The sequence below is a fragment of the Aptenodytes forsteri genome, unplaced genomic scaffold (genome assembly GCF_000699145.1).
Source record: "Aptenodytes forsteri isolate BGI_AS27 unplaced genomic scaffold, ASM69914v1 Scaffold8, whole genome shotgun sequence".
NCBI classification, from domain to species: domain Eukaryota; kingdom Metazoa; phylum Chordata; class Aves; order Sphenisciformes; family Spheniscidae; genus Aptenodytes; species Aptenodytes forsteri.
Window position 1 is genome coordinate 8,225,752 of NW_008796218.1, and position 26,636 is coordinate 8,252,387.

General features: G+C 40.6%; 1 protein-coding gene across 5 annotated transcripts in view; it reads left to right on the plus strand.

Annotated features, from left to right (window-relative positions):
- Nucleotides 1-26,636, plus strand: part of MICAL2 (microtubule associated monooxygenase, calponin and LIM domain containing 2) — a 112,235-nt gene that overhangs the window by 31,859 nt on the left and 53,740 nt on the right. For 4 of the 5 annotated variants that reach the window (XM_009288832.2, XM_019474520.1, XM_019474519.1 and 1 more), the window contains one exon: nt 16,009-16,364. In XM_009288832.2, coding sequence (XP_009287107.1) covers nt 16,101-16,364 — 264 coding nt within the window. In that variant the 5' untranslated portion in view covers nt 16,009-16,100. Of the gene's footprint in view, nt 1-16,008; nt 16,365-18,812; nt 18,819-25,189; nt 25,197-26,636 lie in introns of those variants that run through there. The other variant, XM_019474521.1, reaches the window with a different exon arrangement.

Sequence of the window (26,636 nt, forward strand, 5' to 3'; positions counted from 1 at the left end):
GACGGGGCTCTGAGCAACCCTGCTCTAGTGAAGATGTCCCTGCTCATTGCAGGGGGGTTGGACTAGATGACCTTTAGTGGTCCCTTCCAACCCAAACTATTCTATGATTCTGTAACTGACCCAGAACATAGTAAGATACATGTTCCTAAGGTGATCTGGCTTATTTGAAATCTCAAGCTAATGTAACTACAAACACTGGCTTCTGTCTGGAAAATAGCTGTATAATTATTTAAGTGTCACTTAGTTCACTGATTTCTGAGATAAATAAAGGAATGGCATATATAGTGTAGCAGGTCTGCATTTGCGTACAGGATTTAATTTAGAAGTAAATATTGATGTGGATATATCACAGGTTTTTCACTCTAATAGTTCTAGTGTGCAAAGAGATGGTGAACCACTACTTTTCAGTTTCATTTGCTCTACTGAAGTAACAAGCAAAGAATGGCAAGGCTTTCCTTGTCTGCCTGCCTAATTGGCTGTTGTGTAGACAGTATGCTAACCTGTGTGCAAAGTTTATTGAAAATGTGTGTGAGAGAGAATTATTGGTACTTCTACAAAGTAGAAAGCAAACTTACTTCATTGCTTTGTCTGAATTTCCTGCTAGGTATCAACAGACTTTGTAAGGTTGTGATCAGTGCTTCTGATGAGTTCATGGAAGCCTTCATTGCATTTATTTTTAATGACTGTTTCTCTAATGAGAAAAATACACCCTTGTCATACTAAGAAGCAGCTCATGTTTTGAATCCAAATTTTCTACTTTCCTTATGGGTTTCGTCTGTTGTCTAATATTTTGCTGGGATATTATGCCAGATGCAGGGCTGAAAATAATGTGTTTTTTTAATTTTGGAGGAGGAAGTGAAGCCAAACAGAGTTTTCTTCCTTTGGCTGATGATTCCATTGTGATTTTAATGATTATTCTGCTTTCTTGGGGGAAGATATCCAGAAGAGAGAGAGAGAGCTTTTCTCTTTTCTACCAGGTCTGGGGAATTTAAAAAGAAAACTAATTGATTGTTCTGGATGCAGTCATTAGAAACTAGTATTGACAACATAAGTATTACCTCTCACAATTAGAATTAAGCAAAAAAGGCAACATTAATTGTTACATTAATTATTTGTTTACCTTACAGGCCTATATTCACATGAATAGTCTCTGTCAAGTGTATCAGCAGTCACCTTTCTATTTTTAGAAATAGGATCCTAATTCCTAATATTTCTTACCTGATACATTTTAATCTTAAATAGAATATTAACAGTCATTGTCCTGTGCAAACAGTTGTTTCATATCTTGTCATGTGTTTTTTTTTTCTTGTTAAGGCTTCTTAAACTTCATTTGCAATGTTCTGTCTTTTCCCATATTTACAGATTGGTGGGAGGGGGAAGATAAGAAGAAATTACCTTTATTTTCAAATTGGTGGTTGAGTACCGATGTACCCGAATACATGCTTAGTCATGTGCTGTGATGCTGATGAGTTTCGCTTGGCACACCCCAGCAGATGCAGTCCCTCCCCTGTTTTCAGCAGAGCCATCTTCTCTGTGGTGCAATTGTAGATGACTGGATTTGTTTTACAGCAGTGACACAGTGTAATGATAACCTTGCCAATGCTAAGGGGAGGTGGAAACAGCTGAACTTTTTGCTTGTATAGCGTGTTTAAAAATTTCACTCAAGATATTGTGACTTGAAGGTTTTGGTCAATACTTACAAAACTGTCATGAACTTCTGTAAGAAAGTGTCAAAGTGGCAGTGAGGCTCAGGCCAAAGATTCTTTTTTCTTCTGCCAAAATTGTGTTTTAGTTGCTCATTCAGGTTTTTTTGCCTTTACCTGTTTTTTCTCTCCTCTAAGCCTATATTCTAGATTATGTTCCTATTGCTTTTGATTAAAATTCCAGCAGTAAAATTTTCAGCTTTAAGCTGTGAGATGCGCTGGTGTGCAACCTCATAGGGATCAGCAAAATAGGATGTAGGCAAGAATGTAGAGAAATCATTTGGGAACTCCTGTGGTGGTTGTGTTGGTAACTGTTGCTAGTAATTTGGGTTTTCTGTCTGGGAAATATAAGCATGTTGGATTTATTATGCTTCTTAACACGTGAAGGATCTGTGCCTATAAGGTTACAGCAGTCTGTCAGAGCCTGGGTGGACTCTTTACTCTGTGAAGGTAGCGCCTGCGAGTGCAGTGCGCTTCCTCTGCCTGCTCGGGCATTTTGTAGATCCAGAGAAGTGGAGTCATGTTAGCAGTGGCTGTGCTGAACGTCCTTGGTTGAGATCTTTGCCCCTGCCTGTGGGGTGTATGCCTTAAGCAGATTTGCTAGTCTGACCTTTTAACCCGCTGATGATTAATAGACCTCTGCCAGAGCACTGTGAGACATGGTTGCTCTGGAGCGGCCCTGCCAGTAAAGGTCTGCCATGAGGCAAAAGAAGTAATCAAGTAAGTGCAGCTGCCCCAATTGCAAGAAGATGGGCTGTGAGGGGCCTGCGCAAAGCTGTCAGCTTCTGCTTTTAGAAAGGAAGGGTGCTTTCTGCCTGATGTTGCACTGACCCATTTAAGATATAGTCTGACCTGAAAATACCGAGGTGAACTGTTCACATGTTGCCATACGCTGCCTGCCAAGATGCCTTGGAGAAATATGCGCTGTGAAAGTTGATTCATAATTAGTTGATACACTGGATATAGGAATCCAATGAAGTGCTGTCTTCTGCACTTTTTTCTAGTAATCTCTCTTAGACACAATTTATATAGTAAAAGCGGCATTTCATGTGCACATCCTACAGGTAACAACAGAGACTGTAGTGGCCACTCGTATAACTCAACATCTGCATCTTACAAGTCTACAATTTTTTTAGTCTCCTTCTTTTATGCAAACATATGGCATCTTTTGTTGCAGTGAAAAAAATAAGCTAATAATTGTAGAATCCTATCATGTCAATCATAGAAAGCTAGGAATAAACTGTTCTGGGTGTATTGCTGCATTAGGGCATCTGGTAAGCAATCACTTAGTTGCTAAGGCTTTTGAATTTTTCTCAGTGTGCTTATGTTGCTCCCCCAGAGGCAGCACGCTCGTCAGGCTCACTGGCAGGACCAGTGGTCAGCAATGGGCAGAGGTGGAAGAGCCCCAGCTATATGTGGTGGTGTGAGGAGGACTTAGGATCATGGAGCATAGATCAACCATCGCATGAAATACAACAAAAGAGTTTTTCATGAAAGGCTCCACATCATTAGTGGCAGCAGGAGCCCTGGGATATGCACTCACAAGCCAAATCACTGTAATATATCCTTGGATGTGCATGTGTGTGGTTTTAAATGTGGCAGTTTAAGGTAGCACATTAATGTGGCTAGAAAGGAGCCCCTTTTCCCTAGGCGCAGACAGCGGTATGTCTGATGGACCTCATTTGAAAGGAATTCCCTGAAGTTGATAGCATCAATGAAGAAGTCAAGCTCAGCCTAGCTTTGATAGAAACATGAGGTCTGACAGCCTCTTATCCTGCCTAGCTGCACCAGGCACCAAAAACACCACCAAAGAGACATTGCTCAAAGCCTTTGCTGTGATAATCTGTGCTACACACAGGGGAGGTTCTGGAGTATTTGAATTTAATGTATTTCGTAGTGATCTGTGCTTGGCAGGAATGAGGGCAGGGGTAAAAACTCCCATGTTGTACCTTAAAGAAATGGACTGATTCTGTGACTGTTACAGTCACTTTCCAGCTCCCTTTCATAACGATTTCTGATCTAGAAATGCATTATGGAAATCTCTTGACTGGCATACAAGTTTTTTTCATGCTGCTGTGCTTTTTAATTATTATTTTTTTCTTTTTTTCTTTGGGCTATTGGTTTGAGAGTTTTCTTTTAAGTAGTATCTGGCTGTAGTGTGACTTGCATGCAAAAGGAAGCGCTGTTCCTTGAAAATTTTGCTTCCAGAGCTTTACAATTGTTCCATACTGCTTCCTCTCCAGAATATTTCATTTGGGGTTTAGTTTGTATGTTGACTCACTTCTTTTTTTTTGAGGGGGGTGAGCTAATACTATGCAAATTGTATCCATTTGGACCTGGTGTGCCAACTGTCCAAAACTTTTCGTGTATGCCTTTTTTCTTCTTTTTTTCCTTCTCTGCAATAACTGCACAATACCTGAAACTCAATTGTGATCACATGCCTGTGGGTGCAGCGTGTACTGAAGAACCTGTTTTTAACTTCAGTTCAAAATTGAAAGGGAAAATACTGCATCATAGTTCAGCTTTTACTTCAGAAAATATCATTGCTTTTCTTCGCTTTATGCAGTTTATTGCTTGCTCGTTCTCTTTGGTAATCCAAGTAGCAGTTCCAAGCAACTGTTTGTGGGGAGAAAAAAATAAAAATATTCATCTATCTTTAAAAAAAAAAGTATAAGTCAGCTGGAAAGAAAAGCTGAGGAGCAAAAAGCATCCAACAGTACCTCTGAAGTTCTTTTTTCTTTTCTCTCCCCCCACCCCAATGCTTTACAAAGCTGAAAGGTACTACATGATCTTTAGGGGTGTTTCTGCCAATTTGGGTTTTCTTTGCAGCACAGTAGTGAGTGGTGTTGTGTGGGGGTCCTTCAGCTGCTCATCCCTAACCAGCATCTATCACTGCGCTGTGATGGAGGCAATGGCAGAATTTGGTCTGGTCCAAACCCAGCCCTCCTCTGTCTGCGCCTGTCCATCACCAGCCACCTCCGTGCTGATGCCTAGGCCAAAAGTCAGGCTCAGTATGGCAATGGCAGAGCGCGATGCCAAATGCAGGTCGCTACAGTCTGTAATTAAATGGCTAGGAAAGTGCAACGCAAGTAAAGGCTAGTTCTGTGCTGTTTTCATGGGTTTATGAATACTCGGAGCCCTATGTAGTGAGCTCCAAGGATGTCTTACTTTCGAAAGATGCTGCAACAAAGCCTATGCTGTTTCGTGTGTACAGCTCTTGGGGTACTGATTGCGTTAGTACTTAATCACAATAGTAATATATCCACTGTATTCAGGCATTAGCTAACTCTTTATTCCTAGTAAACTAAAGCTTGGTAACTGGAGTGTAGATGAAGGTCTGGTTGCACATTTCAGTGAAATAAAAGCAATACTTTTTACCTGTATGCAGAAGAGAGGGAGAAATCTGTGCCAATGTAAAACTGGAGAGAAGTCCAAGACAATGTAAGGTCTCAGGCTCAGTAATGAACTTTTTTTTTTTTTTAAATCATATTTGTAAAGTGGAGAACTTAACAGTATTTCCTTTGTGAATAGCTTACATGCAGAAATTTTTTCTCTCCATCCTTTTTCTGATGGTCAATTCTCTGTTTTCCTTCTTGGTCTCTATAAGCTGGCGGATATTAAAATTGTTTGAACTGTATATGAAGGAACTGTAATAATGAAATACATCTTCACGTCTTCAGTTGGTTTGCTTTACGTAAGCACATTTGATGAAGGGAATTTGGTTTTCTACTGATTACGGAGTTGAGTAAAAACTTTCAGTGTTCTGACAGTTCCCGTTCCCCAGATCCAGCTCTTTGCACAGCAGGCACAGCGAGGGAGGAGCACAGCGCTCGGGGGGGGGTCAGGCTCTGCAGGCTCAGCCTCGGGGACCACGCAGGGGCCACGGGCAGCCCACGGCAGCTGGGGCGAGGGTGCAGCCACCCCACGCCCTCCCTAGTGCGGCCCTGGGGGGCCGGCAGCACTGAGGCATGGGCCAGTGGGCATCCAGCTGGCTGGCAGAGGCTGGGCTGTGTTAAATCAAAATCGAATTGACCCAAGATGTTTCTGTAAACCACTTTCCTTCCTAAATTGTTGTTTTCTCTAACAAAGCCAGCTCTAATCAGGAGCTGGTGTACCAGGCGCTCTGCAAACCCAGAACCATTTGATCCTTTCTCTCTCTGAAAATTACAAACTGAGAGTTGGGGCACCAGAGCAGCTTTAGCTCTGCCTTCCTGTAGCTGTAGGAAGGGGAAGAAATGTGATGCCTTTAACCTGCTCTGGTACTGCAAACATTCTCAAATAAGCAACATGTAATCACCACATGGCATCATTTCAGGATCCCCAAACAGCTGTAGCTGTTACATGTAACCTTATGTTAATATATGGGAATGAAACAGTAACACTGTCTTAAAACTTTCTGGATATGTCTAACATACCTGCAATGTTTTTGTACTTGGACATACTTAGCTCTTTAAAAACACTATTAACGTTGACTTTTGGATATGTATGTGTTGATGGTTGGCCATAGCCTCCTACAGATACATTCTTTCACTAAGAAATTTTGGATCTTCCATACAGTAAAGCAAATGTTAGGACTAGATGACAGTGAGAAAAGTAACTTTTTAGAAAAAATGGACATTGTTCTTTGCCTTGGTGCTTTAGAAGTGCCTGCGTTCCCACAGTGTCTGCCCACTTACGTGCAGTGAAGTACAAGTGTGTGGAAAAATAAATTTTCCAAATGAAGGAATGACTAATGAAGAGCCTGATGATAACATCTTCTATGTATTGAAGCGTAGGTCATTCTGCTTGATAGGTGATTGGAAGCAAATGGCCAGTGTTGCATAAAGACTTTAATATGAGAAGGTACATCCACCTCTGACCTTCAATATTGTTGACAAGACTAACATAGAGGATTTAAACCTCAAGCTTTTGAAACCAGGCTGTGAGATGAACAATTACTATTAAGAAGTGCTTTTTTGGTGTTTCACATTTTCTAGTGAACTTTTCTGTGCTGGAGAAGATGAATCATAATTTAATTCTCACTATATCTCAGCTTGTCTTGTGAAAATAGTGATGTATTTGTCATCTCTCCTATTATTGGTTAATGATGTTCTGCCCTCAGAGGTTTGTCATTTTTTTTTTTTTGAAGGGGATGCTTCCTAACATTTTATTCCCACTGTTTTTTTTTTTTCTAAATGATTTCCCAAAAGTAATGTTTCAAGATGTATTTTGTTGTTTGACTGAGGATTTTTCTGCAGCAGAAATGGATGATGTTTTCGTAACTCTCTTGGAATCTTTATTTGGGTTTTTTATACTTTGGTTTTTTTCATCTTTTGGGAAGTCAAGGCTGAGAGAGGGTAGAAATTGTCCTGCACATTTTCTTCCAAAACATACTGTTTCTACTCTCAGAAGCAGTGTCTTTTCTAGTCTATTCTGGTAACTATGGGTCCAGTTTACAAGGACAAAAAAAGAAAACAGATATAAAGCAATCCCAGTAGCTTGCTTTCTTTTTTGTCTTTTCATGTAAATGTTCCCTGGAGCAGAGTTAGGTGTTTAACCTAAATTTTCTGGTTTTCCACCACCCTCTGGCTGAGTTGTCTGGGTGCAGCTTCACAGTTTTCCACTGTTGCTCAGTAGCTGGTATTCAGTGGTGAATTGACATTACTCTAACCAAGGAACCTATCATTCACAACTCAAAACTGCCTTTTTTTTTTTTTTAATTCTTTTTCTTTAACTTATTTGTGGTTCCCATGGATTTCAGTGTGACTGATAACATTAATACCCCAATAAGCCGCAGGAAGTATTGTGTGCTAGCTCGCATTAAAAAAATTATAACAACGGAATGTGTTGATTCCTAAAAGCATGTGTGTGTACATATGAAAATATTGCCCAGAATGTTTTATTTCTTTGATGATTGGCAGTGTAATACTGTCTGTGTTTTCAGTGGATTAATCCTGGTTACTGTTCTGGAAGTTTGATGTCTACAGATGAGGGCAGCTCTGCCAAATGAGTTATTGTGGCCTGGAGCCCTCAGGGTCTTGCAGCCCTCGTGCTGACTGTTTCTTCTGCCTGTTCAGCTCTTGAGTTAATTGCCACAGCCCCAATAATGAGAGGGAAACATACTGGAGAGAAGACATGAAACCAAAGATTCACACTTGGAAAGACAATCTGAAACACACTATGGAGAGATTTTGGCATGTATTCTGTGAAAGCTAACACTGCTGCTCTTCTTTTTCTTCCCCCAAGACATATCCTGGGCAATTTGCTTCAGCCCAGCCATCATTTCATATTTTTGCTTAAAAAAACCCCAAACAAACATTTATTTGCTTTCTCACAGAAATCCTGAGGGGAAGCAAAAGACAGTCTTATTTTGGTAGCCACTGTTCTCTGGTCCCTCACTGCAAGGCACTTTCTGGTGTCTCCAGCTGTCTTTGGGCAGTTCTCAGTTTGAGTAGCAGCAGTGCTGGTCACCTTTCTCTGCTCCGTAGCCCCTCTGGGTCAAGAGTGGCCACAGTAAGGAGACAGGCTGTATCTGGTCATAGGGTGGCTCCCAGCTGGAGAGAGCAGGAAGGCACTGAGACTGGTGGACCCCTTTGCCCCGTGCTCCCTGCTGGAGGCCGTTACATGCCTAGAAATGTGGTGGCACCTCCTTGGGCACTGCCAGAGGCCTTGGCAGTCTTGTGTTGCTGTGTCAGTTCATAGCCTATCTTGCTGCCCCATCCTTCTGGATTATCCCTATTCTCAAAGTGTCGTGAACCAACATTATTTCCATGATTGCTGACTAAGAGAGTCTGCTTTTTCCTGGTTCATGCATTTGTTCTTTTTTCATGGTGTATTTACCTCCATAATTATGTCCTCATGCATACAAAAGGAAAGCTGTACTAGGGGAACCGCTGCTGCCAAATGTGGCTCAATTTTGTTGGTATAGCTGCATCTATACCAGGGATTTTGCTGACATAGCTCTGTCAGCTAGTGGGTATGCATTTTTTCATGCTCCTCACAGACACGGTTGTGCCATCTCAGTTTTCCCTGTGATCAGGGGGTGAGGAGCAGAGAGGAGGACACAGGGCTGTGAGAAGGAGTGGGATGTTGACGCTTCCACTGGTAGCTGGTCAGGAGTGGTGCTGGGAGCTCCCTCTCCATCATCCTCTCGTGTCGTCCACCCCTGCTCGATACGCCTGGCCTGCTGCCTCCCTGCTGCATGTGATTTCTGTAATGGTAAAGAGGATATTACTTGCTCTCTGAATTAGTCTGGCCCAATGTTGTAACATCCTATTGAAAATAGAAAATCTTGTGCTGATCAAAAAACAACCAACCCACTGCCTGTTCTGTGATTAACTTTTATATCTCAGCTGTTCCAGTCTGTGAACTTCAAATTAGAAGTGTCACCATAGGAAAAGAAAAGCAGGATTTTTAAAGAGTTTAAAGTTTGTCCTTTTAACTGTTTTCACTGACAGTATTTTCGCAATGTCTTTCTAACAATTCACAGGTGCCTTTTCTTAAGAGGTACACTTGCTTGCTGGCTGATGTTATCCTTGTGGTGTACTTTTTTCCTTTGCTCTCACGATCCTAACCTAGGAAAACGTCAGCATAAACTTTCTACTGTTGTTTATATTGTATTTCTAATCTACTACAACAGAGCTGAAAAATGTTCTTTCTTGTAACCAGTCTAAACAAGAGTCAGGTTTTAAAATCTTGTTTATGCATAGCATTAATCCCTAATGACTGTGGCTAAATCATCTACACTTAGTTTTGAAGATGTAGACTATATGGAAACTTGGGACCTTGTAATAGAGCTTTTAACACCCCTGTTAGAAATAATAATTTTTAAATACTCACTGTAACCTGCACAGAATAATAATTGGGCTAGAGACATTTTTCCTCAAAACCATTGGACTTAAAAGTTTAGAGTTACAATTTCCAGTGGTATAGGTACAACACCATTACTTTAAAAAAAAAAAAAAGAAAATTTCTTTATTTTAGAACTCATTCTTCAGAAATGCATCAGTATTCGTGATCAGTATTTCTGATGAGTAGTTTAAGTATATGCTGCATACAGATGCCTGGAAAACTATGTATGGTCATTCATTTGAAATACTTGTGCCTGTGCTTTGCAAAATGAGCATCTGGGGGTTTTAGTGATGCTCACGGGACAGGACTTCTCATGCAGGTGACAGAATGGTGTGAACCCTGTGATTGCCAGTTTTCTGTTCTGTGTTATCTGAAATCTGGGTTGCAAGAGTGGCCGTATGGCGAAGCTAGTGCAGCGTGGCTTGGGCCCTGCCAGCAGCTGTGGCAGGGCAGACGTTTGAGCCTTCCTCTCTGGGATTACGCATGTGGACCCTTGGGCAGCATCCCGTGCTTTACCCATGCCAACACTGTATGTTTGCATGAATGGAGACATATGCAAGCTGCTGGCTTATGTGGTTGATCTCATTTTACTTGTCAGTGTCTTAGTGTATTCCCACAGTAAAACTGGAAAGCTCAGACCAGTAACATCAAGAAACAAACTGGACTATTTTTAAAGCTTTCAACTTCAGAATGTGTGGAATGTGACTTAGTCTGTGTGGCAGATAAAATCCTACGGATAGGTCATTTTATTTTATGCTTCCTGTGAACATATCTAAAATATTCACTGCAAAGTGTTAGTGTACTTGTGCAAATGCTTCCAGCTATATTTTATTGTGGGATGATTCCAGATGTAGCAGGTTAAATCAGCACAGCAGCACTTGTTGGAAGGCTTATGTTTGAAATGTCTCATATAACTTCGGCAAAACAAGCTGATAGCGTGTACGGTAACCTTGTAAGTTCATAGGCACAGAGTGTCTCGGTAGGAACTGTTTTGAATTCCATGCTTGGCCTGAAAAGTTATTTTGCAGGAGTTCTGTGGAAGTCAGCTTTTTATAAAAATACAGAAAAGTAATCTGGCTGTTTATAAAGAGAGACTGTTTGCGAGGCTTTGTTCAGAAGCAATTTCTGTTCATTGATGTTTCTGTTAGGATTGTGCATCTTAAGAAATGTGTTTTCTATTTGTCACCAATAGAAAACAAATATTTTAGGCAAATGTACTCTTGTGTTTTTTTAACTAGTTTTATAAGCAAAGCAAGGGAGAGCTTCAGTTGTTACCAGAATCACATTAATTTTTTTTTTCCTTTTATGTCAGTTCTAGGAAAACATGCAAAGAAACCAAACCACCAAAAAGCTCTGTTTCCTCCAGATAGAAATATTTATATTTACAATGGTCACCATGAAAACAAAGTGCCTAATGTGAGTAGAAACTAAGTTGAAAAACCTAGAAGGTCCTGTAACACAGCCAGTCTTACTTGCATATTTCACTTATTGTAATGGTATTGAGACAGTTTGTCAGGGAAGAGACAGCAGAAATACTTTAGTTTTTACTGATGATGAGGAAGGGCCAAAGTAAATGATTACTACAGATGCTACAGAATACAGTCTTTCATTTCTGTTGATGTTTCTAACCTTAAGCAAACAGTAAATGTATTGTATCCTGCATGCCAAACTGAAGTCTTAATAAAAGAATTTATTCTCGGTAAACATGGCAGAATTAGGGCTGTATTGAAAATGGAATCAAGATTAGTGGTATTGAAATGCGAGGAATTTAATTTTTTTCCAATCTCCTTGAGGAACATGTTCTCAAATATTAGAAACAGAGCATTAAGGGACTAGGGAAGGACTTAAGTGCTGCAAGTTTGAATTGAAGTTAGGGTTTTTCTCTCTCCAATGGGACAACTAAGCCAAAAAAAGGTTTTAATTTTTGAGTATACTACCTCAAAACACTGCTGACAAGCAATACACATGGTACTGCTGTCAAAAAATTTAAGTTATTTTCATTTAATGACTCCTGTATGTCAACTTTATTGCTTGCTGTATTATGCTGAAAGGCTTCGTGCGCAGACGTGAACCAGCTCCATACATCCATTTAACTAGTGATAATTAGTGGAATTACCCTGACAGTGGAGGCATTTTTCACTATTCTCAAAATCATCTGTAGTAACAGAGCTTGTTTCACTTACAGGAAATACCAGCCAAGACTGGAGGCGTTTGCTTTCATACATATACATCTGTACATGCACCATTGCTTTAATTTCTACTTTCTCTCTGTCCCTTTTGCACTGCTTTCCTTTAAGTTGTAATAAGATCTTCACTTTCTCCTTGGGTAGCCACCAGGCATGAAGAGCACTTCTCAGATTTGCTCATCTGATGTTCCTGTTTGCCCCTGACTGGAGGCAGAAAGGAGGTTGGGCTAACTTATTACAGTAGAAGGGATCATCAAAATGCAACCCTTCTTCCCAGTGTCTGCCCTTTGTGTCTGGGAGCCCTCCAGAGACTGCTGTAATACCACGGGAAACCACGTGGAAAGCCAAATTCTTGTATGTGCTTAGTACATCATGCATGGGACCTAAAATGACGGTTCTTGTTAGCTGTGAACCTAACCCATGGATGCTTCAGTTCTGACTTAAAAGAACTGTTTGCCCAGACTATTTCCTGCTCTCTAATTCTCTTCCTTTCTGTGGCCCGGTTTTTTGTTGGGCTCTGTAGCACTTCAGTAAAGCTTCAAATAAACTCAGCTATATTTTTGGATTGTGCTTCCAGAGGAAGTTCAATGGTCACTTTGAAAAGCATAGTTTGCAGTTTCAGCATTAATACTCATCTTGATGTGACTTTTGGATCTATATTTCATCTCTAGAATGATCTATATGATGAAGGAAGAAAAAGGGTAAATGATAATACTCTAAGAACTCAAGTATTTCCCCAAACACTGGTTTGTTGTTTGGTTGGTTTTTTTTTTCCACTACAGGTAAGCAGTTTATGCATTGCCTCTTAAGTCTTTGAGACAGTTATAGAACAGGAAACTACAATTATGGTTAAGAATTACACCATTCAACTTCTTGTCCTTATTGCATTGTTTCTAGTGAGTTATGTACAATACTTCAGTGAAATATTGGTGACTCCTCAGAAAAAAATGCATGCTTTTCCATGAGCTGCATATACTTAGAACACCATCTTCTTTTCTGTCGTCTGTCAACACAGTGTTCATGCCAAAAAAAAAAAGAGAAAAAAGTGGTGTTTCCAGCAAGCCAGAAACCCCAGTAACCAGAGTCTCCTGTTTCATCCTGCCTTTCTGACCACAAAATGTGGCTTTTTTGGAGAACATGACCTCTGACACAGTGAGGAGAAATGCTTCACTGGTGAGCAAATGTCTCTGCGGAGATGCCACTCCACAGCTTTTCAGTGTGGACAAGATGGGAGTGTTTTGGAAGTTCATGAGGAGAAAATTTTGTGCCTCAAAAGAATAGCCTTAGTCCTAGCTTTGCAGTGTTGGAGGAGGGAAGTTTTAAGGCTGGGGAGTCCTGGCTATCCTTCACAGCTGCTCTCTTCCCCAGTGGAAAGGCAGAGGAAGCCCAGGCCTGCTGCGTGTGTGTGTGCGCATGCATGTGCAACACCTACTTCCACTGGTTTGCATCATGCTAAAAATGTTTTCCTCCCCTTCCCTTTGCCTGCAGTGGCTCCTGCCAACCCTCTCTTCTGTCTTCTCCTCACCGTTATCAGCCCTGGCACATGCTGCTTTTCTTCTTTGGTTGGTTCAGATATGGCTCTAGTCTTACAGCTTTTCTTCCCCGCCCCCTTCCTTGCTGGATGGAAACAGCTGAGGCTATAAAAATCTCCTCTCTGTGAGCAGAAAAAATATTAAATTAAAGAGCTTGTGATCAGACTCACTTACCAATTATGCCAGAGTTAACTTTTAAAGATATTTCTGTTATATGAACATAACAGTCTTGTGGTGAGCTAATGAAAACAATGGAGAGGAAGTATTGTTTTATAGCTATTATAGTCAGTCAAAGTCTTTGGTAGCACTGAGGCAGTAGCGATGTGAGTTTATAGCGATTAAGAAAACCTAATCTAGCTGCCACTCCCTTAGCTGAAATGTCCAAAGTGGAATGTTTCACTGACATTTTCCCACTCCCCAGCAAGCTATTCATAATTATTTTGAGAGAAAAGAAAAATACTTCGGCTTTTCTGTTATAAAATATCTCAGGCAGGTATGGAAGTTGGGTGAAGTAAGTGTTTATCCTTGATTTTAATTCTTTTTTTCAATGGGTCTTGAATCCTGGGGTGCCTGTATATCAAGCTGTTTAAGCCACATTGTAGCATCTTACACTGTGCTGTTGCTATCTTTAGTTGCCCTGTGCTGCCTTCCCTTTGTAATATCACTCGTGTAAAGCTTAAGCCCAGACATACATCAGCCTTTCTGCATGGCAGTCCCCTACCTTTCCCCTTCCCCTAGGAACTTCTGGATCTATTGGCCGGTTTTGGACTGACCCAAAAACTGCTGTGTAGCTCTGCGTTCCCAAAGCCGGGGCTGGTGAGGGTCATGCTGGGTCCCCCTTGCACCTGCTGGGACAGCCAAGGTGACCGGGCTCCCTCCTGCCAGCATGCAATTGTTGGAGGGGTTTGCTCATTAATCATTGAGGACTTGAACCTGGAAAGGTGCTGGATGTCCTCAACTCCTTCTGAGTCAATGGATGTTCATGGCACTCAGTTTCTTGAAAAATTAGACCTTCTGGAAGTCAAGGCATATAAAATGTTTGTGCTTTTACCTCACAAAGCCACAAAGCTCTTCAGAAAAGGGCATGGAGTGTACTATAAATGAAATATTCAGAGGGGAAAACAAAAATTTCCTGACTTATTCTTGGCACCAAATATTTAATCATGACATTTGGTCTAAGAAAATGTACAAACTCTCAACATTGCCTATTTATTTTACCCACAAACCAACAACAGACTGATGATGTACACACAAAGGTTATTTATTTTGAGCACAGCCAGGGAATGTGAGTATTTCAAATGCTTCCTTATATCTCCCCATGGGATCTCTTTAATAAGTTGCATAATATTTTTCTGTATTAGAGGACTGTAAGATAGACATGGTAGGTCTCTTCTTTATTTAAAAACACTGGTTATGTTTTCTTTTTTCTTCTTTGAAGGAAATGCAAGCAGAGAATGAATGGTTAAGTGAACAGTGTTAAATGAAAAAGCATAACTTCAAAGGCCTTTCTAACAATTTATTCTAAAACTATCAGCCAACAGATGATGTTCCAAGCAAAATAACTAATTATGTGGGAGGTTAGGCAAGCATTGATTTAGTTTTTGATTTCTTGGACTGGTAGATAATTCTTTAATAGCAAGAAAAAGAATGTATGACTTAAATCTCTTCTCAAGGGAAGAGATTTAAGTCCAGGTAGACCCTCTTCTGAGGACAAGTTTATACATAAACTGTAACAGTTTTCTTGGAGAATGTGAAAGCCACTTGGATGTTTTCTGTGGACCTTGGCTGACTCTAATAAGACGTTCCCCATTAGAGATTGAGAGCAAGGTTAAAGAAGGATAAGGGAGTGCCGCAATGAAAGTATTTTAGTTCTTGCAAACTTATGCTAACTTAGAATAGCATTGCTCTTACAGAATGGAAGGGTATTTATCTAGAACATGAGGCACAGTTTGACAGTGATCATGTTACTCGGAAAAGCCAATGGGGCTTAGTGGGCCAAACATCATTACTTTGTATCATCAGCATGTGACAAGGTAAGACTCCAAACACATAACTTTAGCATTTAACACGTGGAGATAAAATTCCTTTCTATGCACTAGAGCACCGAACCCTTTCTCATTTTGGCAAGAGAGTTAGAAAAAGGGGAGCTCTCTGTGGTTACTTGTTTTCTGTTTCTTCAGTTCTAATGTAACTTGTGATAATGTTTCTGCTTAGCCTGTTTTATGCATTTGCTTGTGACAAGTGATTGTGCCAATTCTCAATTGCTCTGGCTAAGCTGCACTTTTGGCCCTAGCTTGTACAATGGGAGACAATTCCCTCAAGTAGTGTTGACTTTTGGCTGCAGGTTTCTAAGAATTCTTAAGACCAAAATGTTAACAGAGGTGTGCTTGCTGCGACATAAATTCTGCTTGGGAAAAGCATCTGGACATTTGGTTTTTCTTCATCTGTTATCTAGCACTTATCACTGAACAAAATTTAAAGAAGTCCTTGGGCTCTCAGTGAAGCTGGTTGTTTTTGAAGCAGTAGGCTTGAGTTTGTAGGGTGTTTATGACAGTCTCTGTGAAGTACATGTCACGACAGCACAAGTATGTTATGTTTACTTGTAACACTTACCTTGGATGCTACTACTAACTTTTTGTACCTGGTTATCCAGTCGCCATACGCTGTGTTTTTATGTTCATATTGGATATACAGTTTGTGTGTTTAACTTTGTTAGGCAGGCCCTGCTTTAACATGACCTGTGTTTGTCTTTTCTAGGAGTAACATGCTTGGAAATACTTGGTAGTATTGATCACCTGTACCCCAGCACAAGACCTCCAGCTTAATCCTTTTCAAACACATCTCAGAACATGGGGGAAAATGATGATGAAAAATACAGTCAAGCTGGCCAGATATTTGAAAACTTTGTACAAGCATCAACGTGCAAAGGTACCATTCAGGCCTTTAATATTCTCACTCGCCAACTTGAATTAGATCCTTCAGACAATAGAAACTTTTACACCAAACTGAAGTCAAGAGTGACCACGTGGAAGGCCAAAGCTTTGTGGAACAAGCTTGATAAAAGAGCAAGTCACAAAGAGTATAAACGTGGAAAATCTTGTGTGAACACTAAGGTAAGTAGAGAAGTTCAGTTTTGGATTTCATAGCTTAGAATCTTTTAAACTTGTTTTTCTGCAGAAGCAAGGTTTATATCATCACATGCAATGTGCTCATTCATGTAACCCTCCCTTTAATATACTTTTTGAAACTGGCTGATACAAACTGATTTTGACAAATTTTCAGGTTTTTTTGTTCTGCAAGTTTTGTGGAAACACACAGCATGTAAGAGCGGTCCTAAAAGCACCCTGCTTTACAATCTGCCTCAACTGTGGCAGAAAAGTTTTCTGCCCTCTTTAGACGTCTGTGTCAATCAGGCAAAAGATGTAAACTCATGAGGCAGTAGGCTTCATTCATTCCAGGCTTACAAGAACTACTTGCTTTATTAAACAGGGCTTTGCAAGGTGCAAATCATAGTATATTCAGCAGGCTCCTCATTTTGCTGCTTGGAGCATGCTGTAAGAGACCAGGGCTGGCTAAATGTTTTTCAACAGCAGTTCCTAAACTGTTCTCTGGAAAGTGCTGCTTGGAGGTCGGGGGAACTGTCTTTGTCACCTAGCAATTGGCTCTAGTTGCTAAACAACAGCAAAAGAAAATCCTGCGCTATTTAAGCATTTAAATACTTTCCTGTAACTGCTTTTTCACAAGCACAATGTGAATAATTGCTATGTGGTAGTTACTGAAGGAGATGGTCTGCTTGGTTGTGGAAAGGACAGGAAATGATCCTCTCTTCAGCAGAGCATGCGATACCATATTTTGATGGAGAGAACCACTGAACGCTGGTATAAATCTTGTTGATAAAACTGTACAGAATACTCTAGTTCATGCCACTTGTTCCATCTGTTACAGAATATCTTTAATAGCTTTGTCTCAGAGCAATTCACTTATTTACTGCCAAGTGATAGCTAAAAGTTGCCCCAAGAAGGGTAAGTTTTAAGAAGGTACTTGACTGTATAGAGGTAGAACAGAGAGGAAGAGCATACTGGGGAGTAACTAGACACCAAACTATGGAGGACATTTTCATTAAAACTGTCACTGCAGTGTTATTTTATGGACTCAGTAGACAGGCAATGTTGAAAGTCTCTTTCTTCTTGTTTGCATCATTGCATTGAAACTTCTCAAAAGCGCCAGGGAGAAGGACACCATGTTACCTTCGGTCCATATAGAGGCCTCTGTTTTTATTTATTCATTTTTAATAAGCTCCTAATGATTATTAAATTTTTCTAAGGTAATAAATGTCCTTACTACAGTTTTCTTTAGAAAATGAAGAGTGCTATTACAGCTATTTGTACTGCTTTCCTGACAGCCTCTGTTTTTCTCCTTTCCTTTTTCCCTTCGTTTCCCTTTTTGACCTATGCTTCCTTCCTCCCTTTTGTTCTTTTGAAAAGGCCTTGAGCATATGTCATTGAGCATCTTTGTGATGAAAACAGACAGGAAAGGGAAGGAATGAGAAAGTGTCTGATGATTAACAAATTATAGGAGATATTCCACATACGCCTCACCTACACATACAGTCCCGGGTCCAAATTTCCATGATTAGCTTGAGGAAGTATTTGCAACACAAAAAAGCAGTTTTAAGACCTATGTGAAATATAAAAATGAAGTCCTCCTCTCTCAAGTGTGACATTACAAAGCCAAGGCCTGGTTCTGCAAAGTTCTTAAGCAAAGTAATTATTTTTTATATATGGTGAGAAGACTCATGGAAATTGGTTGGTATATAAAATACAACTTGTGTAACGCTTTACAAGGTTGCCAAGCAGAAGGCTAATCAACACCTTCTGCAGTGTTGAAAGTATGGTTATTACTGCTCTTTAACAGTAAAGATTTATTTTTAGTGGCATGGTGTAAATATTTGCAGAAATTAATGGACATATCTATAATGCACATATGATCAAATTGCAAATGAATATAGAATGTCTGTATATGAACAATGTGTGTATAGATATTCTGTGAAATACTTGTAGATGTTCATTATGAACCTGGACCATGCCCAGACTTGCACTTCACTGTCATCACTGATTTAACGAGAGAAACATGAATCTTCAGATTGCTGCAAATGAAGAGAAGTAACCACAGTCTGTGGGCTCTGTGGGGATATCTCACAAACATTCCTCACACGTGAATCACAGTCTGCTGTGAAAGCCTATCTATGCAACGTGAATGAGAGGAGACATGTTGCAAGAAGACGGCGGACTCCCTGATCATTGCGGTGGTGTACTCTGACAGCCCCCCTTACAGATAAGGAATTCTCAGAAATGCTGGCAGTCCAAACAAAATACCAGTGCAGAGAGATTAGGCTACAATATACATACCACGATTTTCCTTTGGTGCAACTGGTGATTTTAAGTTTCTGTCTGTCTTGCATGTTATGCCAGCTACCATTTTTTGTAGTGAAGCAGGCAAACAGGAGTTAGCAGGCTAAATCCTTACAGCGGTGCCCAGCGCTAACCTCTGGAGTTGCTTGGGGACTGGTTGAAGTAGATCAGCCTGCAGTAAAAATCTTACTTGTTAAAGCAGGATCACAAAATGAGCCTAGTAGATTTTTGCAATTGCAGTTCTGTAAACAGAGCCAAGGTTGCTAGTAGGCATCATTTTAAAAAAATATGACTTGAAGGCTTTATATGAGATTGTGGCCATGAGCTCTGTAGCTGAGTCTGCAGCTCACAGTTCTTCTCAGATACAGCTTTGCAATCTGTTTGGCTTCTTGCAATCTTCTCAATCTTTGGAGGAGATAAAAGAGATAAAACACAATCGGGATCTAAACTACTCATGGTCTCTTTTTTTTTTCCTTTTTTTTTTTTTACACAAACTGAGAACCTGCTGCCTCACCCAAAAACTGTTCATTTTTTTGCACAGTATTTAAGAGCTGAATGCTGTACTTGTTGATCTTTGTGCTTATAAAGTCTTCAGCCACACTTAAGTTACTCATTAGAATATACACAAGTTTTATACATGTAGAGCATTGCACTCCAACTAAATAACAATAATCCTGTGTCTTAACTGCTCTTGAAGAACATTGCCAAATATGGCTTTCAGAGTTTCTACAATGATATGATTTTAAGCTGGATGAATAAAATCAGTTGAACAATTTTCAAGAAGTTCAAACCCACTGCTATTTCAGAGTTGCCTTACTGTGGACTTTATTTTCCCTTTAATTCTTGGTATTGTTTTTTGTTTTTTTTTTCCTACAAAAGTGCTGCAGAAAGACATGCACAAAATTGGGGCAGAAACAAACTTTTTTTGAAACTGTAGGAGTCCACCTGTATGTATGTTAAATCTGTATCAAACATACACTTCCTTCCATCACAAACTTGTAAAATGGGAATGTGTACTGCTCAGAATAGCTGTTTCTGGAGCTGGCATCTGCACAGTTCACTAGTATTAATCAGAGAGAGACAGAAGTCTGTCCTAAGTAGCCAAAACTCTAGAAGTCATACTGTGATTTTTGCAAATACGTCTAGAAAAAGAGCACAACTTTATTGTCCTGGCAAAGTTTCTCTCTCATTTTCATCTTTTACTAATCAATGCAGAGTAGCATGCTTGGAATCTGTAATGATTATTTGTTTCTTCATGGTATGAAATGTAGCTAGACAACTGAAGAACGTTAAAGGTTTAACATATGTTGTTCACCATGCTAGCAGCTTGAATGTCTCTCTAAATTTTTGAACATGCAAAACATAATACGATGATGAACAAGAATTCATCCAGCTAGTTGCAGAGTGTATTCAATAGCCTTTTTAAGACATATGTGAGTGTTCTCTAAACATTTATTTGAACCTCTCTGTATGGAGTAAATTCTTTACTTGATTTACTGGCAGTTTACCTGTATAAATGATGCAGATATGTGCATGCACATCTAAATGAGGCTCCCACTGATGTTTGAGCTCTGTATGTATATGTATCAGAGGGCAGGACCTGGCTCATGCCATGCACCTGAAATTCTGGTGCTCCCATGACTTGTAGATTCATGCTTGAGGAAAGCAGAGATCGCTGCACATGAAAACATCCCAGACTTACTCTCAAGGGAGGTGTTGATTCTCTAAAGCGTGCAAATGTGGTGTTGTCTTCACCCTCAAACATGTGTGCTGTTTTTTTAAAACACGTGCTCATACTTGAGGAGAACTAAAGAAACTGATAAAGTGCCAATATGTAATCATCATCTGCCTTGGTAGACGCTAGCATTTCTCTCTGGATATACCCAGTTTCAGATGATGGTGTTGTGCGTTGTGGGGAGGGCAGCGGCAAATTCCTGTGCACAGCTTTGGTCTTCTGAGCATTGTCTCTATTGTAGACCCCACCTTGGGCACGGTTCCTGGGCAGAGGACTTGTACAGTCTGAGCAGTGGTTTTGATGCCTAACTGGACAAGATTAGCATAAAGCAAGTAAATAAAATTGAGCTAAGAAGTTTTGAGTGCTGTGTATATAAATACATACATATGTGCATTTGTAGGTGTATGTGTGTATATGTTATATAGATCCCTGAAAAAAAAATGAAATGATCTTGAACTCAGTCCCTGTTGGCCTCTCGTTTCCTTGTTCCTGGCCTTTCAAAGCTTGTTTTGTAATAGATTAGGTTCCCTTCCAGAAACTCCTGTGGGGAAACTTATTGCAAGAGAATGACTCTAAAATTATTTATGACCACATTGCCAGGGCTTGCGTAAAATGCAGTAGCTCTTTTCAGTAGCGTCATATGCTGTCAGTCCTACCCGGACTCGGTGGCGTTGGCATCTCTGCTGTAGGGAGGGCTCCCCGGGCTCCCCTGGTGGGGTGCTGCTTTAGCTGAGGCAGCATAACAGAGAGCATGTGGCTTGAGGGGGGATGGGAGCGGAGGGGAGTCGGGGGCCAGGGTGTGAGTCAGCTGAAGAGGAGCCCTGGGTCAGAAATGGGGATGGAGGTTTTGTGATTGAGTCAGCGCTGGCTGTGAGCCTCGTCTCCCTGTACTAACCACATTGGTGTACCTGCGAATGATAAAACGGGACGGTCTTTATCTGCCAAACCCCTTCCACTCCTTTTCGTATTGTCTCCATTTCCAAAGACTGTCAAATGAATGCTTTGGGAGTTAATAAAACCTACTTTGCCTGGTGCTCTCCTTCCCGCAGAGTTGAGAAAGGGAGAGGTGCTGCCATGTTATGTAGCCGTAGGGTAATCAGCAGGATAAGGAGTGGATACCAGGTCTCTCTCCTTGTTATTAGGTAGAAATTTGCTTCCTACCAGTCCTCAGTTGTTTACAAACATCCTAATTTGCAGTCCTGCCCCTCATAGTAAATGAGGCAGGTTGGTTTCTAGATGTCTTCTCCCCTCTCTCCACCTTCCTCTGTAGTGCTAGACAAATACTTGTTTTTTAATTAAGCAAATCATCCAGCATGTATAAACCTGCTGGTATTGTGGCTAAATTTCCTCCTGAAGCGCTAGCATTTGTTGATCCTTCAGAGGCAACTTGGATGTTCAGCCAGGTTTCTCCTGTGCTGTATATACTGGTACAGAAGCCAGTGAGTTTGTGTGTTCAAGTGTCGTGATTGATTGTGTCCCTTGAGACAAATATTTGTTTTTTTTAAGAAAGTAATTGAATTGTCAGATGAAAGAAGGGAATGCCAGTTGTGCTCCAACTCAAAAATATCCTTATTATAATGAAAACTTTAACCTGTTTATCCTATAAATAGCGAATATCCAGATGGCACATCCCTTCTGCTGGACATACTAATCTCTTCAAAATAATAATTGAAATGGGGAGATTTCCAAACATGATAATCTAGGTTTATAATGAACGCACCAAACTTATCTTAGATGTATTAGATAGCATTGCTAATTCTCTTATTGTAATAAAAATGCATTCCTGTGAAGGTCATAAAGCTTGAAACTAGAAGTTGAGTACCATATTTATAGGAAGTTTAATGAATGAAAGGTTGTGACTTTTCATAAAAAGACATTCAGCTGCTTTTTTTTTTTTTTTTTAATTCCAAACACACAGTGCTTGGATGGCAGAATCCAGAACCTATTGAGGTGTTGGGGGTATTAAGGGCCATGTATTCTACTGACATTTTAAGTGGCATTTAGGTGTGTTTGGTACACTTGAAAGACAAGCTGTTTATTTTGGTATCTATGCTTCTTTGCTTTTGCCTTTTAGGACAGGGCACCTAAAGCCTTTCACTGGATTTCCATTGTGAACTTATTTTTAAAAATTTTAATAAGTAACTTTTACAGAGTTATTTCAAAGTAGTAGAAGATATGTGACTAATGGGAGTGAGTGGTAAGGAAGATTTGTTTGAGACGAGGGGAGAAGCAGCAAATCACCTATGAACATGCAGTGAAACCACAGTTGCTGAACATTGTCTATGCATTCATTTCTGTAAAGATTTTTAGAGATGGTATGGGGAGAAGCTCGGGTGATGACAGAACACACAGCAGACAGGCTTCTTTGAAAACAAAACAAAGCATTTGACTCTGAGCTGTGTTTTAAACTGAGATTGGGCCAAATTACGTCAGGAAAAGCAAATGTTTGGCATGTGATTTGGTAACAAAATCACTTTATTTTTATTATCCTACAGACATTTCCACAAACACACAATTTTTCAGATTTATCAGTCATGAAAAGCAATGAAGCCCGGCCAAAGTAACATAATCAGACAGCCTAAATAAGATTTTTTTCAGGCATTGGGGAATTTTAAAATTTTTGGCTTGCAAGATAACAGTAGCTTTACATCAGTACTTTAACAGCACTGTGCTGTTTCTCTGTCCCTTGCTTAATGGCTTTGCAAGTAATCGACAGAAGGGAACTGTCCCACCCTGACCTGGTTTCCTAGATATTTTATAAAGATTCCCACAGGGAGTGACACCCAGTTACTTTCACACAAAACACTACTATTGTCACCACAAGTGGCTTAATTAAATTTGAATGAAACAAAAGGTTACGACAGGGCATGTTGCTGTAACTGTGGCTTTATAATGCTTTTGGGTTTGGCTGTGTGAAGCAGCCAGGCTGTGTGTCCATCCACCAGGCAGAGTGATGTGTGCCGGGCAAGGGGTGCTTTCGCTTGGCCTCCGGCGCACAGCCTGTGCCGACGCTTTGCTCAGGTCAGGCCTTTCTCCTGGCTCCAGAGAGACCTCGACAGTGCTAGATGTGGTTGTTATGGGTTTGTTGTTAGCTACGTTTCCAGCTTCGCTTTGGTAATGTTTGTGTACTGATAAGTGAGGAAATACATAACTTTTGCTACCAAGAAGTGATTAAACACTTGGCTGCTAAAAAACAGATTTCAGACAATAAGGCAATTTCCTGTCTCCTACAGTTCAGGTCATTCCCGAGGTTCCCATGTCTGTCCTGAGAACGGGGGTTTTGGGGATGTGGTTGCTCTCTTTCCTCTTTCTGCTGACAAATCTAATTCTACATTATTTTCTGTTTTAGGCATTTGTGCAGATTGCTTTTAATACACTTTCGGTAGAATGTAAAATACCACAGTTCTAAGAGATGCTGTATAAGAAGTGAAAATGTAAAATATTTTAGTAGAAGCTGATTGTTTTAAGCAAATAATAGAATTTCTATTTGTATTTTCTCTCTAAAAAGCCTTAGCCTTTGAGTTGTGGTCAAAAAAAAAAAAAGTTTAACTGGGATCTATTGTCATGACAAAGTAGAAATTCCCCTTTAATGCCCTTGAAATTGGGTTCATTTGCCTTACTTTCTCTGCTACAGTGTTTAAAGGTGGATTATTTTGTGTCAGTCAGTTCTCAAAATTCCCACATTCCCTAACATGTCTACATTTATGCACAAAATCTGTTTGTGTCTGCAAACAGACAGGTTTCTGCAAACTAAGGTAGACACCTGTTTGCCATTTCAGGTCTCTAGGATATTTGTGTCTTAACCTGTATATCTGAGGAAAAGTGCTTATTGAAAAATAATCTGAGATTATATCATAATGTGACATTATAGTTTTCTAACTCTTCAGTCCTTTAACCTTTTCCTCAGGTAGGGAATGTTTGGGTGGGTTTAAGCTGTATTTTGGAACAAACCTGGTGGGGGGGAGAACCACATATTTCTGTGGTGAAAAAGCCTTTGCAATGGAGAGCTGTTGTCCTGGCAGCTGGCCACGTTTTGCTTCAAATCTTCCAGAACTGTGAGTCTGGCGGGCACTCAGATGGGCCTTGGTTTCATTCTGGGTCCTGGGTGATGGCAGAGAGGACAAGCGTTACATCATTTCAGCTAACAGAAGAGCTATACTTCACATTGACAGAAGTTTTAAATTAGAAATACATGAAAGCTGTGGGCCTATTATACTAACCGCCTGGGAGATGAGGGATGAAGCGGTAATGGTGACATCTTGCATTGTGAATGCTACAGCCAGATACAGGTATCTTCCTCCTTTACGAAGAAGTTGGCCCAGCATGTCTGAGGGAAGCAGAAGTTGCAATTCTGACTGACCCTCACAGAGCCCTTGCTTTAACAAGCAAACTTGTGAATATGGTTTATGTTAAATTATGTCACGTGGGCAGCTAGAGAACTGTACTTACAGTGGTGCTAGCTAGCAATAGTTTGCTGCCAGACTGGGGAAGTGCATTAATCGATGATTCCTGTTGTAGGCTGGTACTTGTCGTACTTATTAAAAATTTGGCTGCTGGATTGAGGAGGTGCAGATGTAACCAGACTGGAATGAGCTGTAACTGCTTTGAAACGCAGGATTAGAATCTTAAAAAATCTTGAAAAGTTGAAGAAATGGTCTGAGATCAAGAGGATAAAATTTCTAAAAGCTACTAGAAAATTATGACCCTTCTAATGAAGGAGTGCAACACCCAGAGAAAATTGGGAATATGCTGCAGAAAATGATCTGGTGCTTCTAATGGACCACGCACCAAGCCATAGGGTGTCATGCTGACCCAAGGGGAGCTGATCCTGGGAGCCTGCGGTGTGTTGGGGACTGGGGTGGTTTCCTTCTCATCTAGTTGGTGCAGGTGAAACCCCAGCTAAAATATTTTGCCCAGTTTGGACCATGTGTTATAGGCAAGAGGCAGATAAACTAGAGCAAGTCCAGAGCAGACCAGCAAGAATGGTCAGAGCTTTAGAGAATGTGCCCTGTAGGAGAGGCTTAAATACCTTCACCTAATCTACCTTAGGGAAGACCCAAAGAGGAATGCTACATAGTTACCTGGAGCATAACCAGAACTGTTATTCATTTCACCTTCTCTCTAATAGTCTGTCTAACACTGCTAGATCAAATTCTGATCAGTTTTTCAAAGTTTGCATTTTGCCTTGGACATATGCTGCTCCTGTTTCAGCCCTGAAGAACAGCTTGTGTTTCCCAAGGTTGTGTCTGTTTCTGCTTAAGAAACAAACCGAGATACTGCCTTGCTTGTCTTGCATCACACTCTGGATTTGTTCATTTGACTGATACTAACTTAAAAGGAACCATGTGGTTATGCCACACTTAGAATTAGTCTTGTGTTGCTTACTTCCTCTGCCCCTTTGAATGAGTTACAAGAGCAGCTGTAAAAGGACCTGCGCAACAGCAAATACTCCTCTCTCTGATTGGCGTCCACCTCCCCATCCTGCCTGTACTCTCTGCCGTCCTCACTGGATTTACAATTCAGATAAAACGACTGCCCCAGGGTAAATTGCAGCTCAGATTAGAAAACATTGCAAAAGATGGCAGTGAGCTTCCTGCCATGGACTACACACCCAGATCATTAATAACAAGTTATGCTGATCAGCAAGTGCTCAGTGGAAGGCAGAGGCATTTCTCTCAGATTTTTTTTTTTTTTCCTTTTTCTCTGGTTGGTTTGTTTTTTAGCGAGGTAGGAAATAATTGCATATGGTAGGAAGCCTTTCCTGACAGGTGAGGGCTGTTGTGACCGGTGGGGCTGCCTCTGGGTCTGCTCGCTGCCTGCCTGACCGGCGGTGGGGCTGCAAGGGCTGGGCCGGCAGCTCTATCTCCTGCTTGGCTGTAGGCATCTGGGGTAGGAAGTTCACTGCCTGTCAGCCCAGATACAGCCCTGATAGTGGCCGAACAAGCGCAGCCGGTGTTGTTCAGGCAGGTGCCTCTGAATTTCACCCTGGTTGGAATGTGAAAACAGAGTCATTAATACGTGGCCATGTAAATAAACACTGATCTTCTACGTATGTTTCTCTGTCTTCTGTTGTGTTGGATGTTGGTGTAAAAGAGACTGTTACACCTCGTGATGTGCAATTTGCTGCCAAATTTTGTCTTCAACTCTCTGCCCTTCTCTTTGAAGCATGCTCCTTTTCATATTTGTTCACCTTTTTTTTTATTTACTTTTATTTTTCAAGACTCTCCCTTTCAATAATA